This window comes from Sturnira hondurensis, unplaced genomic scaffold, assembly GCF_014824575.4.
Source record: "Sturnira hondurensis isolate 20B ecotype Veracruz unplaced genomic scaffold, ASM1482457v3 Scaffold0001721, whole genome shotgun sequence".
NCBI classification, from domain to species: Eukaryota; Metazoa; Chordata; class Mammalia; order Chiroptera; family Phyllostomidae; genus Sturnira; species Sturnira hondurensis.
The window spans coordinates 2,857,735-2,871,998 of record NW_028074352.1 but is presented as its reverse complement, the minus strand read 5'-3'; the positions used below and the strand labels follow the sequence as shown (position 1 = coordinate 2,871,998).

General features: G+C 46.5%; 1 protein-coding gene across 1 annotated transcript; it reads right to left on the bottom strand.

Annotated features, from left to right (window-relative positions):
* Positions 1 to 8,368: 8,368 nt before the first annotated feature.
* On the bottom strand, positions 8,369 to 13,684 carry NKX6-1 (NK6 homeobox 1). Its single transcript, XM_037031031.1, has 3 exons — positions 12,555 to 13,684; positions 10,739 to 10,911; positions 8,369 to 8,625 (listed from the first exon to the last, which is right to left on the bottom strand). Exons 1-3 carry the CDS (start codon positions 13,219 to 13,221, stop codon positions 8,374 to 8,376), a joined length of 1,092 nt encoding a protein of 363 aa, XP_036886926.1. The 5' UTR covers positions 13,222 to 13,684; the 3' UTR covers positions 8,369 to 8,373.
* Positions 13,685 to 14,264: the final 580 nt, after the last annotated feature.

The window sequence follows — 14,264 nt, the reverse complement described above, 5'->3', positions numbered from 1 at the left end:
TACCTATGCAGGCAGTGGGATTGATTCTTACACCAGAGGTAATGAAGCCTAAATCTTCAACTGTATTTGCTGTTTTTACTGATTCCATGTGCACTGGCTTCTCTTTGCTTCTGCTGTATTGTGAGAAGTGTGCAAAAATTAAATAGACAAGCCAGGTAGAGAAGCCTTCTGCCCATCAACTTCAATTGGCAAGTATGTAATGCCCAAGCTCACACTGGAAGGAACAAGGTCTACATGAGCTTTCCTCTTAATCAAGAATAAGCTCTCCTGGCCCTGGCTGGTGCAGCTCAATGGATTGAGTGCAGGCCTGCAAACCAAACAACCATGGTTCAATTCCCAGTCAGGGCACATACCTGGGTTGCAGGCCAGTTCCCAGCAGGGGATGAGTGAGGGGCAACCATACATTGATATTTATCTCCCTCTCTCCTTCCTTTCCCCTCTAAAGATAAATAAATAAAATCTTAAAAAAAAAAAAAGAATGAGCTCTCCTGGCTTTTTTTGTTGTTGTTTAGGAGTTTGCTGCCTCCCTTTCTTCCTTCAGCCCAAATAGTCAATAGCAGCTCCATCACCCATCACTCACTGCTTCTCTCTCCTGCCTACTTGCCCCTAGACTCTCTTGGAAACAAAGTCATGTTCCTGTTTATCAAAGGAAAGGTAAAGGGGGAAACTCCAAACCCCAAGTCCTAACTCTAAATCCAGGATTTTTTCACTCCTTTGTACCTTTTTTCTTTCCCTGTTTTTTTTCCCCAGCTTTCCCATAAACCAACCAACCAGAATAAAGTTGGCAGTGTGTCTGTGGCCATATTCTATGGGGACATAATACTGTCCTGGGAAGCCAGATCCAGGTTCTTTCTATTGCTGTAATTTCTCGTAGGAGAAAACTAGTATGACATGCTCAGCCAAACTATACATCCATAGTACAGGATACAATCATCACCCCACACATTGGTGTGCCACTTTACATTTTATGAAGCCCTTTAGCTTTTGAGTTTCACAATGACTTTGTGAAACAGGAATTATTATTAAGATAATTTTATACATAAGGAAATGAAAGATTATCCAAGTTAAGTTACTTGTCCAAGTTACCAGCAAGAAATGGAAACCAGCTCTAGAACACAAGTTTTCTGGCCTTAATGAAGTTAACCAGTGCTCCTTTCACGTGAAGTGGGATCATCCTGTTGTCATTTTCAAGTGACTAAGTAATCATGGAAAATACCTTCCTCAAGAGTCCTTACACTCAATGCACTGCTCTTTATCCACAGAACTAAAGTAAAGTGTTAGATACTGTCATCAGTTAGATACTGGATGCTATGTAACAAATTACCCCAAATGTAATGGCTTAAAGCAAACACTGATTATCTCACACAGTTGCTGTGGATCAGGAAGCCTGGAGAGTTGGAAACCTGAGTGCTTCTGCCTTGGGGCCTCTCATAAGGTTTCAGTCGAGATGATGGCCAGGGCTGCGGCCATGTGAAGGCTTGCAGAGCTGACTTACACTCCTTGCAAATCAGGACTGATTGTTGGCAGAGTCTTTGATTTCTCACCAAACAGACCTATATCCCTATAAGGCTGCTTGCTTCCCCCTCACTGAACCATCCAAGAAAGCTAGCAAGGAAAAGGTCACAATGCCTTTTGTGACCCAGTCACACACCATCACCTCTAATGAATACATGGAATGAAGGCACTAAATATAGCCATATTCCAGAAAAGGGGTATTAGGCTCCATCTTTTAAAGGAATATCAAAGACTTTTTGGAAACATTTAAAAACTACTACAGGTAGTTAGTTAAGCATTAAGTTTCATATAAAAGAAAGTACTCTCAAGGAATTTAATTATCCCAACGACCCTATGAAATAGGTACAGTTATCATCTTTGTTTTACAGATGAGAAGATGAGGCACAGAGAGGTAGATTCATTTGTCCAAAATCACATAACCAGTCAGTGATAGATCAAATAATCTGGCTCCACAGTTCTGCTCTCCAATGCTGTAAAATCTCCTGATTGTGGGCAAGACAAAAGATTTCTCAAATCTGTTCCTTCACTTGAAACTTTTCAGTTTTGGAAGAAAATGAGACCAATCATTACAGACCAAGTAAACAGCACAGAGATGGAAGAAGACAAACCCAGGGAGGAGAAAAGCTTACAAAATTCCTTTCAAGAGCTGATCCACTGCTTCATACACAAGGGTCAAAGCTGTTGATGACAACTAGTAGAATTACTAAAAACCATAGGCCCGCAAATGAGGCTCAGATTGGAGGCATGAAAACTTACTGGATGCCCTTCATTTGCAGGTGATTAGACCATCTGATAATAGCTAAGTTAATGAATTTTCAGCAACCTTGCCTTTCTGTGGTCTGTAGAAACAGATTGGTCCCAAACAACTTACTGATGACTGATAGTTTCTCATAATTTATGTACCTCCCAAAATAAAACTATATTATAGAACTGTGCTGGTTTTCTTCCTCAATTTGATATATTTGTCTCCATTATAATAACTAAATATGTAGCATAATTATAACGACATTTCTTTAGCATTAGAAAGGGGGAAGACTCCTCTACAACAATAATGTACACCTATATAAATCATGTGGTAAAAACTCTTTCTTTCCCTAGAAAGGGGGAGGGATCCATCTTTGAATGTATCTTCCTCCCAACGGGCCATGATCATGCAAAGTACACTAAAATAGAAGCTCTGGATGAGGCTTGTACCTCAGAATTCTGGTCAGGCTCCAGAAGATACTAAATCCACAGGAGCACAATTTCACTTATATGTCAAACATAAAAAAGCAAAATAAACAAACAAGCAAAATAGAAACAAACTCACAGAGAAAAACTATTGATTGTTGCCAGACTCATGGGGAGGGTGGGAGTTGAAGAGATGGATGAAAAGGTAAAATGTATTAAGAAGTACAAATTGCTGTAATAAAAATGGTCATGGAGATTTGAAGTACAGCACAGAGACTGTAGTCAATAATATTGTAATAACTGTGTTATGGTGTCACATGGGTACTAGATTTATCAGGCATATCACTCTGTAAGGTATATAAATATCTAACCACTATGTTGTACAGCTGAAACTAATCCAATATTGTATATCAACTCAATTTTAAAATAACTTTTAGAATAAATAACACTACAAAGACAGTATGCTCTACTTTTAAAATCTTTAAGTATGATATTCCACGGAAATGTCTGGTTCAGGTGGAGAACACACGATGCAAATCTAGACACTTCATCATGGGGTTACTGATCTATTATACCAACATGGAAGACAAGAGTGAACTGAGGCTCTCAGTTAAACTTGCAGTCAGTCCATGGAATGCTGAAGGCTAAAATTCAGGAAAATATCCCATCTCTTTAGTCATCTTGCTCACATCATCACTCCATTTTCCAGTCAAGCTTTACACTTACATGGTGGGAGGGGGGAGCTATAGTATTTTCTGCTGATCTTAAGAAGAAGGGCTAGGAGAGAATGTATTTCTATGTTAAGATTTCAGTGTAAACACTAGAGAACAAGATGCACAATTTCTTGTCAAAGAAGGAAATGCACGGAGAAACTGGCCTTTCAAAAAGAGTCACACTGTGGAGGGGAGGAGTATTTTTTTTTTTTGAGTATTTGTGTGTCCATTAAGAAGGCTGAAATCTAGTGCAGAGAAATCGATTCAAATTAGTCTAAAATAGAGTCTATAGATGAAATCTACAACTTCTGTTGGTTTCACACCATCCCATTGTCAGTGACTACAAAATAAGTCCCAGTGCCCTTAAGCTATTAGTCCTAGGAGCTCCCAGGCAGAATCTCACCTCTCTTGTGTGTGTGCACATCCCTCTCAGATGATGACCACCTTAAAGGACAGGCTAGTGTGAATCTACTCAAGTTGATAACATTCTCATAACAATTCTCAATAACATTCTCATATACATGATATCAGACTCTAAATGGTTTCAAATGCACCTTCAGACTCCATTACCTAGTATAGTATTTCCAAGAAGAGTTAGCCTTTAGTCCAAACTGCCTACACACTAAGCAATGAAGAAATGCACATTTCTTCTCTTTCCAGAGAAGAATGAGTAATTCTCAGTTGCTCCTCTTCCCATTGTCTCCCAGAAAGGTAAAAGGAATAGAGATTATAGTGTTTACAAGCTTGGAAAGATGCTCAATAAACCACAGCTTCTGGGAAAGAAGGTGTACAGCTTTAAGTTTCAGGATCCTCTGAATATCAAACAAAGAAAAGGTTAACCACCCATTAGAACTGGGCCTGGACTGTGGGGTCTGGGAAGACAACAGAGTAGGAAGCTGCACATTATGAGTGCTGTTGGGCCACCCGAGAGACCTCCTCCACACACACGTACGTGGCCCTTTCCCTTTGCTCTGTAGTCCTCCCCCACCCTCCTTTTTAGGAAAGATACACACACAGAGTAAAACAAAAATTAAAAATTAAAAAACAAGCATTTTTACCCTTCTTTCACCATACACACACACAAATCTTGTTTTTCCCCTTTTGTTTTCCATGTTGACATTTTGCTGCCTGTAAGTATTTTTTAAAATAATGGTTGAGTTGGGGGCAGGGGGTGGAATGGGTAAAGGTGCTCAAAAGGTACAAAATATCTGGGGATGTCTTGTGTAGGATTTCACTATAGTTAACAAGGCTGAACATATATTAGAAAGTTCCTAAAAGAATAGATCTTTAAAGTTCTTATTACAAAGAAAAAGTTATAGCTGATAACTAAACTTATTGTGATAAGTTTCACAATACATTTCACAATACATACACATAATATATCAAATCATTATGCTATACTTCTTGAACTCATACAATGTTATATCAATTATATTTTAAAACTGGGAATTAAAAATGAAAGCAGTGGTCCATCAGGTCATTTGTTGTTATTTTTTGTTTTAAAATGATCATCTTTTTTAGCTATAAAGACCGGCCGAGAGCCTTAATCAGATGCTTATGGATGGTTAATGCCAAAAAAATTTTGAGCCAAAATGAAAAATGATTCTTACTCTCCCTTGCTTGAGCTACATAGAATGTTTCCTCAGCTTCCCCACCAGGCTAACTCTTGTGAAAAACATCCTACGGAACTAAACCAAACCAACCAGGATAAAGGGACACCTAAGAAAAGTATCCCCCATCCACTTCTTTCTCACTCCCATTTTTATGGGGCCAGCTGCAACTGGTGGCCAGCTGGAATCCTGGGTGGAAGTAAGTTAACTGGAAATCTCACGCCACTGCTGCAATCAACTGGAAAAAAGGAGTGAATGCCAGTGCAGTATGGTCCCAGAGCCCAGCTCAGGCTGCTGCCCACACAACTCAGAGTACTTCAGTACCCAGACTGGCAATCATGCAGACCCTGTCTGCCCTCTGCATCCTGGCCTGCAGGGTGGAGGCCAGGCCACCAGCATTTACATTTCTCAGCTATGTATCTAAATAAAGGTGAACAGTTCAGAGGGAATGTTCACTAAAGGAAATCAGAAGAGGTGTTTTTGAACATTACTAACTAGAAATAAATACTCTAACTTAATTTACTTGAGAAAAAGCTTTAATCTCAGTTCCAAATTTTCTATGAATGACACTACTATATTACTGCTAACAACAATAATTATAGTAATAATAGTTATTATTCCAGAAGTAGCATTCCTAACTACATTGTGAATTTTTCACAATTACATTGTGAGTTTTTCACAATTACATTGTGAAATTAAAAAAAAAAGTTCCTTAAGTTGTTTGGCTTTTCAAAGCAGAAGAAAGGTGGGCGAAAGTTAGTAAAGTAGATGAAAGACTTCCATTTTTTGTAAATTAATAAAATTAAAGTGAAGTATTAGGCTGGTAAACTCGCTCTTTCCCAGATTCTTTCATAGATAGAAGGAGAGAGGAGGAGAAAGGAGGAATAAAGGGAAGGAAGGAAGGAAGGCAGGAAGGCAGGAAAGAAGGTCTTAATGTTCACAGCTAAGATTTAAATTACATCACTGAGGCAGAGCAAGGCTCTTTTGAAATAGCCTCTCCATAGGTCACAGACCTTAGTCTTGCTAAGAACACAGAAATTCCGAAGTTTGGCATTTATTGGGAACTTTACAGGTAAACTAGAGAACAGAAATAAGGAAGATTTGCATCCTTTCTTCCCACTAAACAATGCCATCAGGAATATATTTTACAATAATTTCCTTCCGGCTGTTTCATTCTGTTTTTGTGATTTTATTCCCAGTTTTTACAATGTTTTTAAAAGTTATTTTCAAGATGAACAAAACAGGCCCACACTTTACTGGACATTAGCCTGAAGAATCTACTGAATTCTATTGATCTTTCTGTCTTTGAACACAAGCTCATTAACCTGAAACACTAAGGAAGTAACTGTATTTCACTGAGCTTAAAATTGAGGGTTTAAAAGCTAAAGGATCCCAAGACAGTGATACCTTCCTCTCCATGGGATTCCTAGTTCGTTCTCTCTCTCTCTCTCTCTGTCTCTCTCTCTGTCTCTCTCTCTGTCTCTCTCTCTCCCTCTCTCTCTCTCTAATGCAAATTTATCTGTAGAAGCCTTTGCATTGCTTCCTTAATCCTACAGCTTTCACATTAGTTAGAAGCTTTCTTTAAATTCATTCTTTTAAATTGTAATAGTTTGAAAAATCAGAGTTCCTGTCTTTCCAAATTCTGCATTCTTGCAAGCTATAGTGTGAGCAAAATGTTAGCATCAAATAGCAGTTGCTGCTGGGTCATCCAGCTTCACTGCCTCCTCTAAGCTAAGAGATCCTGGCTTGCCTGAGGAGCTACCTCGGATGTATGGAGAGAAGGTTTTCCCAAAACTCCCCAGGGACTTCCTTGCAAAAGAAAAAGCCATCAGGAAAAAATCGACAGCACAGACATCAGATCAGCTTTTGAGACAAGTTTCTCCGAGAAGCCCCATGAGTGACTCTGCATTTTCTGTATCTTCCCAATCCAGAGAATGAGAGAATATGATGCCACTTTTAATAATAATAATAATAATAATAATAATGATGATGATGCAACTATTTTTACCCAAGAAACCAGTATAAGATTTTTGTGGTCCTGACGTTTATTTGAGATCTCTGATGAGATCAGATGATCTGGATTCTTTCATTCAAGGCAACAGACGTCTTCGAACTTTTTTTTTTAATTTGATTTATCCTTTGAAACAAAGTGCATTACATTTAACTGGTCCTGCAAGGGGGGATTTTTTCTCTTTACAAACCAAGTTCCTTGTATAAATTAATAAAAATTAAAGATGCTACTATATCACCGTTATTAGCTTAAAAAAGAAAACGATTTACACAGTGTGTAGTATTCTTATCATACAAAACACTTCAAAGTCAATTATAGCAACTAAATGGACTTTCATGTTCCTGACCCAGAGCAGTTTTCACGACTCCCACCATCTACTTTAACGCGCATTTTTATACCAAAGGAGTTAAATTAAACACAAGCTATGTAGCCCCTCCCTTCCCAATACTTTCTTTAAATCACTAATAAATAGCAACAAACGGCTGTGCAATTTCAGAGAGGAACCAAGAGGCAGGTCCGGGGCTTTTCCTAGTTCCACGTCTTCGACTTCAAGTCCTGGAGGCAAGAGGCTGGAGGCGGGCGGGGGACCGGGGTGGTCGGGGAAATCGAGAAGGGAGGAGGGGAAATGAGACACTGCAAACCCAAACTCGGCAGAGTACCTGGAGAGGGAAACTGAGGATATTCTTTTCTATGCTTCTCCAATGACGCTCAAAATAAAAGGGGAACGTGTGGTTGGAACACCTCTTAAAAGGGATAGAGAGAAGGAAGGATGTCCATCTTTTTATACCAAATTCAAAAAAAGCGTTTTACATTTTAAATATTAATAATAAAGTAATTTCTAGTCAGTGTGACTCACGATTTATTTACAAAGGGCCTTCAACAGGTTACTTTAGTCCGCACAGCAGTTTGTAGGGGAGAGAGAAATGTCCCTCTTCCCGTCTGAGGCGGCTGCCAGCGCGCTTAGTTCCGAGGTCCCCAGCACAGTGGGTGTCCATCCTTCGAAAAGCCTTCCCTGAGCCCCCCGCCCCGCCCCTGCCAAGCGCTGGGGCGGGGACGCGTGAGTGGGCAGGCACCGAGGCCGCTCCCACCGCGGGGTACGGGGTTAGGGTACCCGGGGGGGGGGGGGGGGGCTGGGAGGGTGGTCCGGATACTAGTTTCAGTTGCGTTCTTTACGCCTCGCATTGCGTCGTCTTTTCTGCCTTCTCATCCATCCCGAGTCTCTCCTCCCCTCCTCCCTCAACTTCTAGGTTAAAAAAATAGATATGTACATCTCAAAATAGCAAAGGACCCCGCAGGCAGGGCGGGAAGGCAGGGCTGGCGGCCCCGCGGCCCCGGCGGCGGCAGGCGGCGGCTCTCAGGACGCGCCGTCCGTCTCGGGCCCGTGCAGCAGGAGGCCGCCGCCCCCGGACTTGTGCTTCTTCAGCAGCTGCGTGATTTTCTCGTCGTCCGAGTTGGGGTCCAAGGGCTTGTTGTAGTCGTCGTCCTCCTCCTCGTTCTCCGAAGCCCCCTTGAGCCGCTCAGTCTCCGAGTCCTGCTTCTTCTTGGCGGTGGCCATCTCCGCCGCGTGCTTCTTCCTCCACTTGGTCCGGCGGTTCTGGAACCAGACCTGCGGGCCGACCCAGGGGAGGAGAGGGGAAACAAAGGCGGCAGAAATTTAAGACCAGCGGATCCGAGCAGTGCTACTTCCCCCACATCCCCGGGCGCTCCTGCGGGCCCCTGGCTTGCCGCCCTCCCTCAGAGGTTCCCAGGTCTGAGCCGTCAAAGTCAGTCTCAAAAGCCCCAGGTTCTTCTGAGTCACGCGCACGGACCAACGGACTACCGTTGCCATAGCGATAGTAACACAACTGTATTGAGGTCGTCTGTGAGCCATTTCTCAGAAGAGAAAAAACTTGGAAATGTAAAATGAATGTCCCTAAAAATAAGTGCACTTTCTAGTTTAAAGTGGAAAAGTTTTCTCCTTTCAAAGCTGCCCCATAATGACTGTGATTTTTATCCGTGATTTACTTTCTTAGATTAAGGTATTCCAAATAAACTAAGTGTACTGGCACTTTACTGTGGTTTGTGGGACAAGGCAGAGCGTTTACCCTCGCCCCCTCCGTTCTCCCCTTCATTTTTGTCTCAGGTCTGAATATACATAAACACGGTTTAAAAAAACCCTCCACATTTACACTTGCAATCATGCAGTTTTTTTGGGGGGGTGGGTTGCTAAAACTAAAACCTCAAATTACTAATAACAGCCAACATAAATGCATGAAAATATTTAATAGTTCAGTCAAAATCATCACAGTGGAGTGTGTGTGTGTGGTTTCATGTTTTGCATAAAATGAAAGCCAAGGTTACAGTTTTCATCAGTTATTTTTTAAAATAAAATATTGCCAGTTACATTACTTCCCACTATTAACATGCCTAGTCTTTCAAATATTATTTTAACATTGTTCTTCCCCAAAGCATTCATTTTATATAAAAACATTTTAAACCTATTCACCATGTTTTACACCATACCTGATACACATATTTAAAGCATCAGCGATGAACAACCAATTTCCCAAACACATTAGATTATCTTCTCTTTAATGCTTTTCAGCCATTTTCTCATTCATTATGTATCTAACTAGAAAATCAGATTGTTATAAAAATGATTTTGATTTTCCTTATACAGCTATAATAATTCACGTCAAGCCACGCAGACACATTCACAGTGACAAATGAAGACCTCCAGATCACGGTGGCAGGCTTTGGACCAGTCACTGCCAAACTAATTCTAACTGTGACGGTGTTCTAATGGTCACACACAAAATCACTCCTTAAGTGTATCTCATGATGCTTGTCTGAGGGGAAATACACTCTGACCAGCAGTCACAGCTAACAGTTATTCCTACTTAAAGAGCAACAATATGACCAATGAGAACAGACTTATACACAAACACACACACACCCCCCAAAATAAATATGATGAATGAAAAAGAGGATCAGAAGAAAATATTGGAAATATAAGAAGCCACTGGATTTAATTAACCTAGCTGGATCTTTTTGTTTTTCAAGAAAGGATTTCTAAAATTTGAATCCCTGGAAATATGCTGTACAACTCAATTATAACCTAAGTGACATTTTAAATTTAAGTTGTCATAAACATTAAAGTATCTTACATGTATTGAAAAACTTACTTAAAACAATTCAGGTTCATAATAAAGTAATAACTCTATCAATTCATTTGAAAAACTACTATGCAGAAGCGATTGCCTTCAGCTAAAAGCAGATTCATCCCTGCTCAGTGGTTATACCCTGTGGATTTATGTTTTTAAACCTGCAAGTTACTATGCAGTAGCATTATAATGCTAAACTACATCCGGAAATTATATAATTAGTGAAGCCTGAATTAACAAAGAAAAGCCTGAATGCCTTCGCAAACAGACTAAATAGAAGCTATCTAACTGGTCTTATCTATTGTCGGGGCTGATATTTTGGTAAGGCTTTTTACTGCCTAATAATCATGAGTTACCCCAGCACATGCTGCTATCTAGATTAACCTAATTTCAAAGGGGGGGGGGCTTTATTCCTTTTGTTCAGCAACAGTTGGCTCGCCCCGGAGATCCCAGAGCCTTTACCGCTCCCTCCTCGCTGACCTCATCTGCTCCCCAGACCCCCCAGACTCGCACCTCAAGAGGCTGTTTGTCAGACGAGGGGAGGGGACTATCCCTCGAGCTGCGAGGTCCACTCACCTTGACCTGACTCTCCGTCATCCCCAAAGAATAGGCCAAGCGAGCCCTCTCGGGCCCCGCCAGGTATTTCGTTTGCTCGAAAGTCTTCTCCAGGGCGAAGATCTGCTGGCCGGAGAACGTAGGTCTCGTGTGTTTTCTCTTCCCGTCTTTGTCCAACAAAATGGATCCTTGATCTGAGAGGACAAATAAACAAAAGCGGGGGAAAACAATTGGTTGCAATCGGCTCCACCGAAACGAAACGAACTCACAACACAAATCTTTTGGTGGAAAAGAAAAGCTTATTCGGCGGTGGGCTCCAAAAGTGTCGTGGGGCTTCCTGTCCCACCACGCCTGGCTGCCTTGATCCGACCTGTGCTTTAAAAGCCGGGTGCGTTTGGAGCAACAGTAAATAACCTTCCGCTTAACACCTGTGTCAGGTAGCCGGCACCACGGCGCTGAAGTCGGCCGCAGCCCAGCAGTCAGGCCCCAGCGAGCAGAGGGGCGCGGGGAAAGGCCGCTTGACCCCGACTCTTCGCGTGAGGATGACTATTTTCTTTCCTTGAACGCTTTCCTAACCTGTGTTCGCACGACAGTGGGCGCCTTGTTTTTTTGTATACAAGGGAGCGAAATCGCCCTCAAGTCCAACGCCGCTGGGCAGAGGGGGAGGAGGCGCCGCCTTTGTTGGCGGCCCCAACGCGGCCATCAAAACGCGCACAATAGCGTCCCCGCACCCTCACCCGCGCGCGCCGCCCTCCTTCCCCCGGCTTCCCACGGGATCCTCCGCTGGCTCCCGAAACTTCACTCGTTTAGCGCCGCTCAGCTGCTGCACGAAAGCACTCGGAAGACGTAGAGGAAACTTAGAAGCAAAGAACTATAAGCAAAGAACTAAACCAGAAAAGGACCCGGGGCTCGGCCCTGGACGCCACCTGAGAGGCTGGGAAACTCCAGGGCGCGGTTGCCTACCACACAGACTGGAGGGATCCCGGGGCAACCGAGTTGGTTTCCAGCAAGGTCCCTACGAGATGTTGCATTCCCCTGGTCTTTGTCCCGTTACCTCTTTTCTTCTCGGGTTCTTTCTTGTGTTAGCACGGTGAGGGACACGACGCCCTTCACTACGCGTGGGCCCAAGGAGTCGCAACCCTCTGGGGCCCGGGCCGGTGGGAAAGCGAGGGACAAGCGGTGGAGAGCGGCCCGAAGTGAGGGGGCGCTTACCCTCCTCCGCAGGCCGTGGGCCGGTATTCAACGGGTTCCTGCCGGCCGAGTGTACTGGGAGGAGTGGCGGCGAAGAACTGGGGTGGGGACACCCTGGGCCGAGATGTACGTGCAAACACACGCGCCTCCACTCGGGGCTGTGGAGGGCTCGCCGCTGCCGATCTCCACCGGCCCCCATAGAGGAAGCCAGTTAGACTGGCGAGGGCGGAGTGCAGGCCTGGACAACAGGCAGGAGCCGGAAAAGTAGGGGTGCGGGCGGAGCTCAGTGACCTCTCCTGCCCTCCCACCTCTTTAACGCAGGGCCGGCCTGAAGTTCCGGCCGGGCTGTTCCCGGAGCAACAGTGGCCTCGGATGATACACACGCCCCGCACCGCGCTCCACGAGGACGCGTGCTCATCCTCTCCTCGAGGCGTGCCCAGGGCTGCGGGAGAGGCGGGCGCTTGGACGCCAGCGCGGGAGCTCAGGAAAGAGAGAATCCCTCTCTGGATACCCTGGCCCAGTCTATACTGTGCGGTCCCGGCGTTGCCAAACTACCCGGGAGGCGAGAGCGAGGACCAACTCTCAAACACCAGGGGTCCTGACCCGAGAGCCTGCAGAACAGCTGGGCGCGGACGATCGTACTCACGAGGGGTGCAGGCCAGGCGCGCGTCCCTCCAGGGCGGACTCTGCATCACTCCCGGCCAGAAGATAGGCGTCCGGCCGGGCAGCTCGGCTAGTGGCTTGGGGTACCGACCCACGGCAGCCACAGCTGCGGCACTGGGGCTGAAGTAGAGCCCGGGCGGAGGCGGCGGCGGGCTAAGGCTGCTGAAGCGGGGCAGGCCCGCCAGCAGCCCCGCTGGGGACGAGGCGGCGGCCGCAGCGGCTGCAGCTGCGGCCGCAGCGGCGGAAGCCGAAGAAGCGGAGGTGGACGAGGAAGAAGAGGAGGAGGAACCCGAGGGCGAGGCGGAGGGCAAGGCGGCCCCTGAGCCCACGGGCATGGAGGGCCGGCTCAGGATGTCGTTGATGCCGTGTGGGGTGGCGGCCGAGAGCTGCTGCGGGGGGCTGCCCAGGGAAGAGAGCCCCCCCACGGCCGGGGGCTTCAGGCCGCCCGGGTTGTGGGTGCCCAAAGGCGGGGAGGGCGACGACGAGGAGGACGAAGAGGAAGAGGAGGGGGGACCGGCGGGCAGCGGGGGGTACGCGGCGGGATAGAGCGGGGTCTTCATTTCGGCCATGCTGTGGAGGGCGGCCAGGGGCGGGCTGCTGAGCAGGAAAGCGCTCTGCCGGGTGCCCTCCATCGCCCCCACCGCTAACATCCCACGGCCAGGCCGCAGCCCGCAGCCACAAAGGGAGGGCGCCGGCTGGTGCCCCCGGCGGGCTCAGGGGACAGAGAAGCGCAGAGGGCTGGAGCAAGAGGCCGCTCCACGCACCCAGAGGCGACCTGCCAACTGGGCCGCGAACGCTGCCGCCGAGAGTTGCTCTCGGAGCTGCGCAAAAGAAATGAGCAAACACGGCACTCGAGCGAGAGGTGGAGGCTCTCGGAGACCTGCGGGCGTCCGGGCGGGTTCGGCTGCCCTCCCGCTCCTGGACTCAGTCGCGGTCTCTTCTGTCTTCCTCACTTTGCCCCGCAGCTCAAACTGCGCTACTTTTCATCTTCTCCTCCGGGAAATAAGCAAAAGAAACCCCACGCAGGCCCCGGAGAGTTTGTAACAAAGTTAAGAGTCACCAAATCTGTACTTTGATGCTGGGGGCTGGCTGGCTTTCTTTACAGAGGTTCGAAAGACGCCCGGTTCCGCCCGAGTTGCTCCTCTAATCTTACTCGCAAGCCCTGCTCATTCGGTCGCGAGGCCGCTTCGCACTCGGCGCTCGCAGCGGCCGGGCCCGGGCGCACCAGCCCGCGGGCTGATTTCGCCTCTGGGCGCGCTCCCTACGCCGGCCAGAACCCGCAGCGCCACCAGTCTCGACAGCCCTCGGATTCGGCGCGCCCAGCCGCCTTTCCCTCGGGCGACGGGGCACTAGAGTTGCAATATTGGAAAGAAAACGGGGGAGAAAAAAATACAGAAAAGCAAAGACTAAGTGTGAGAAGTCTGACGACTTTGGTTACGGCTCCGCTGGACAGTCCACTTCAGCAAACCGGCCTGGCGACCCCCGCCCCACCCCCAGGCGTCCTCTCACTCGCCGCTTCTGCCTCGCCTCTCTCGCATTCTCTTCGCGGCTTCAGAACGGGCTCCGCTCTTCTAAGCCCCGTCCGCTGGCCAAGCCGGCCCTCTCCGCGGTCCTCCGCGCTCTCTCCTCTCCCCTCTCCCTCCGGGCCTGACAGTTCCGATGAAGCTCTCAAAGGTAATAAAACATTTGCATC

Excerpts from the sequence above, each read along its gene's own strand:
- NKX6-1 (XM_037031031.1), bottom strand. The coding sequence starts at position 13,221 with ATGTTAGCGGTGGGGGCGATGGAGGGCACCCGGCAGAGCGCTTTCCTG. Across the intron at positions 10,912-12,554 it reads GCGCCTGGCCTGCACCCCTC|ATCAAGGATCCATTTTGTTG; the intron begins GTGAGTACGATC and ends TTGTCCTCTCAG. Across the intron at positions 8,626-10,738 it reads TGACGGAGAGTCAGGTCAAG|GTCTGGTTCCAGAACCGCCG; the intron begins GTGAGTGGACCT and ends GTCGGCCCGCAG.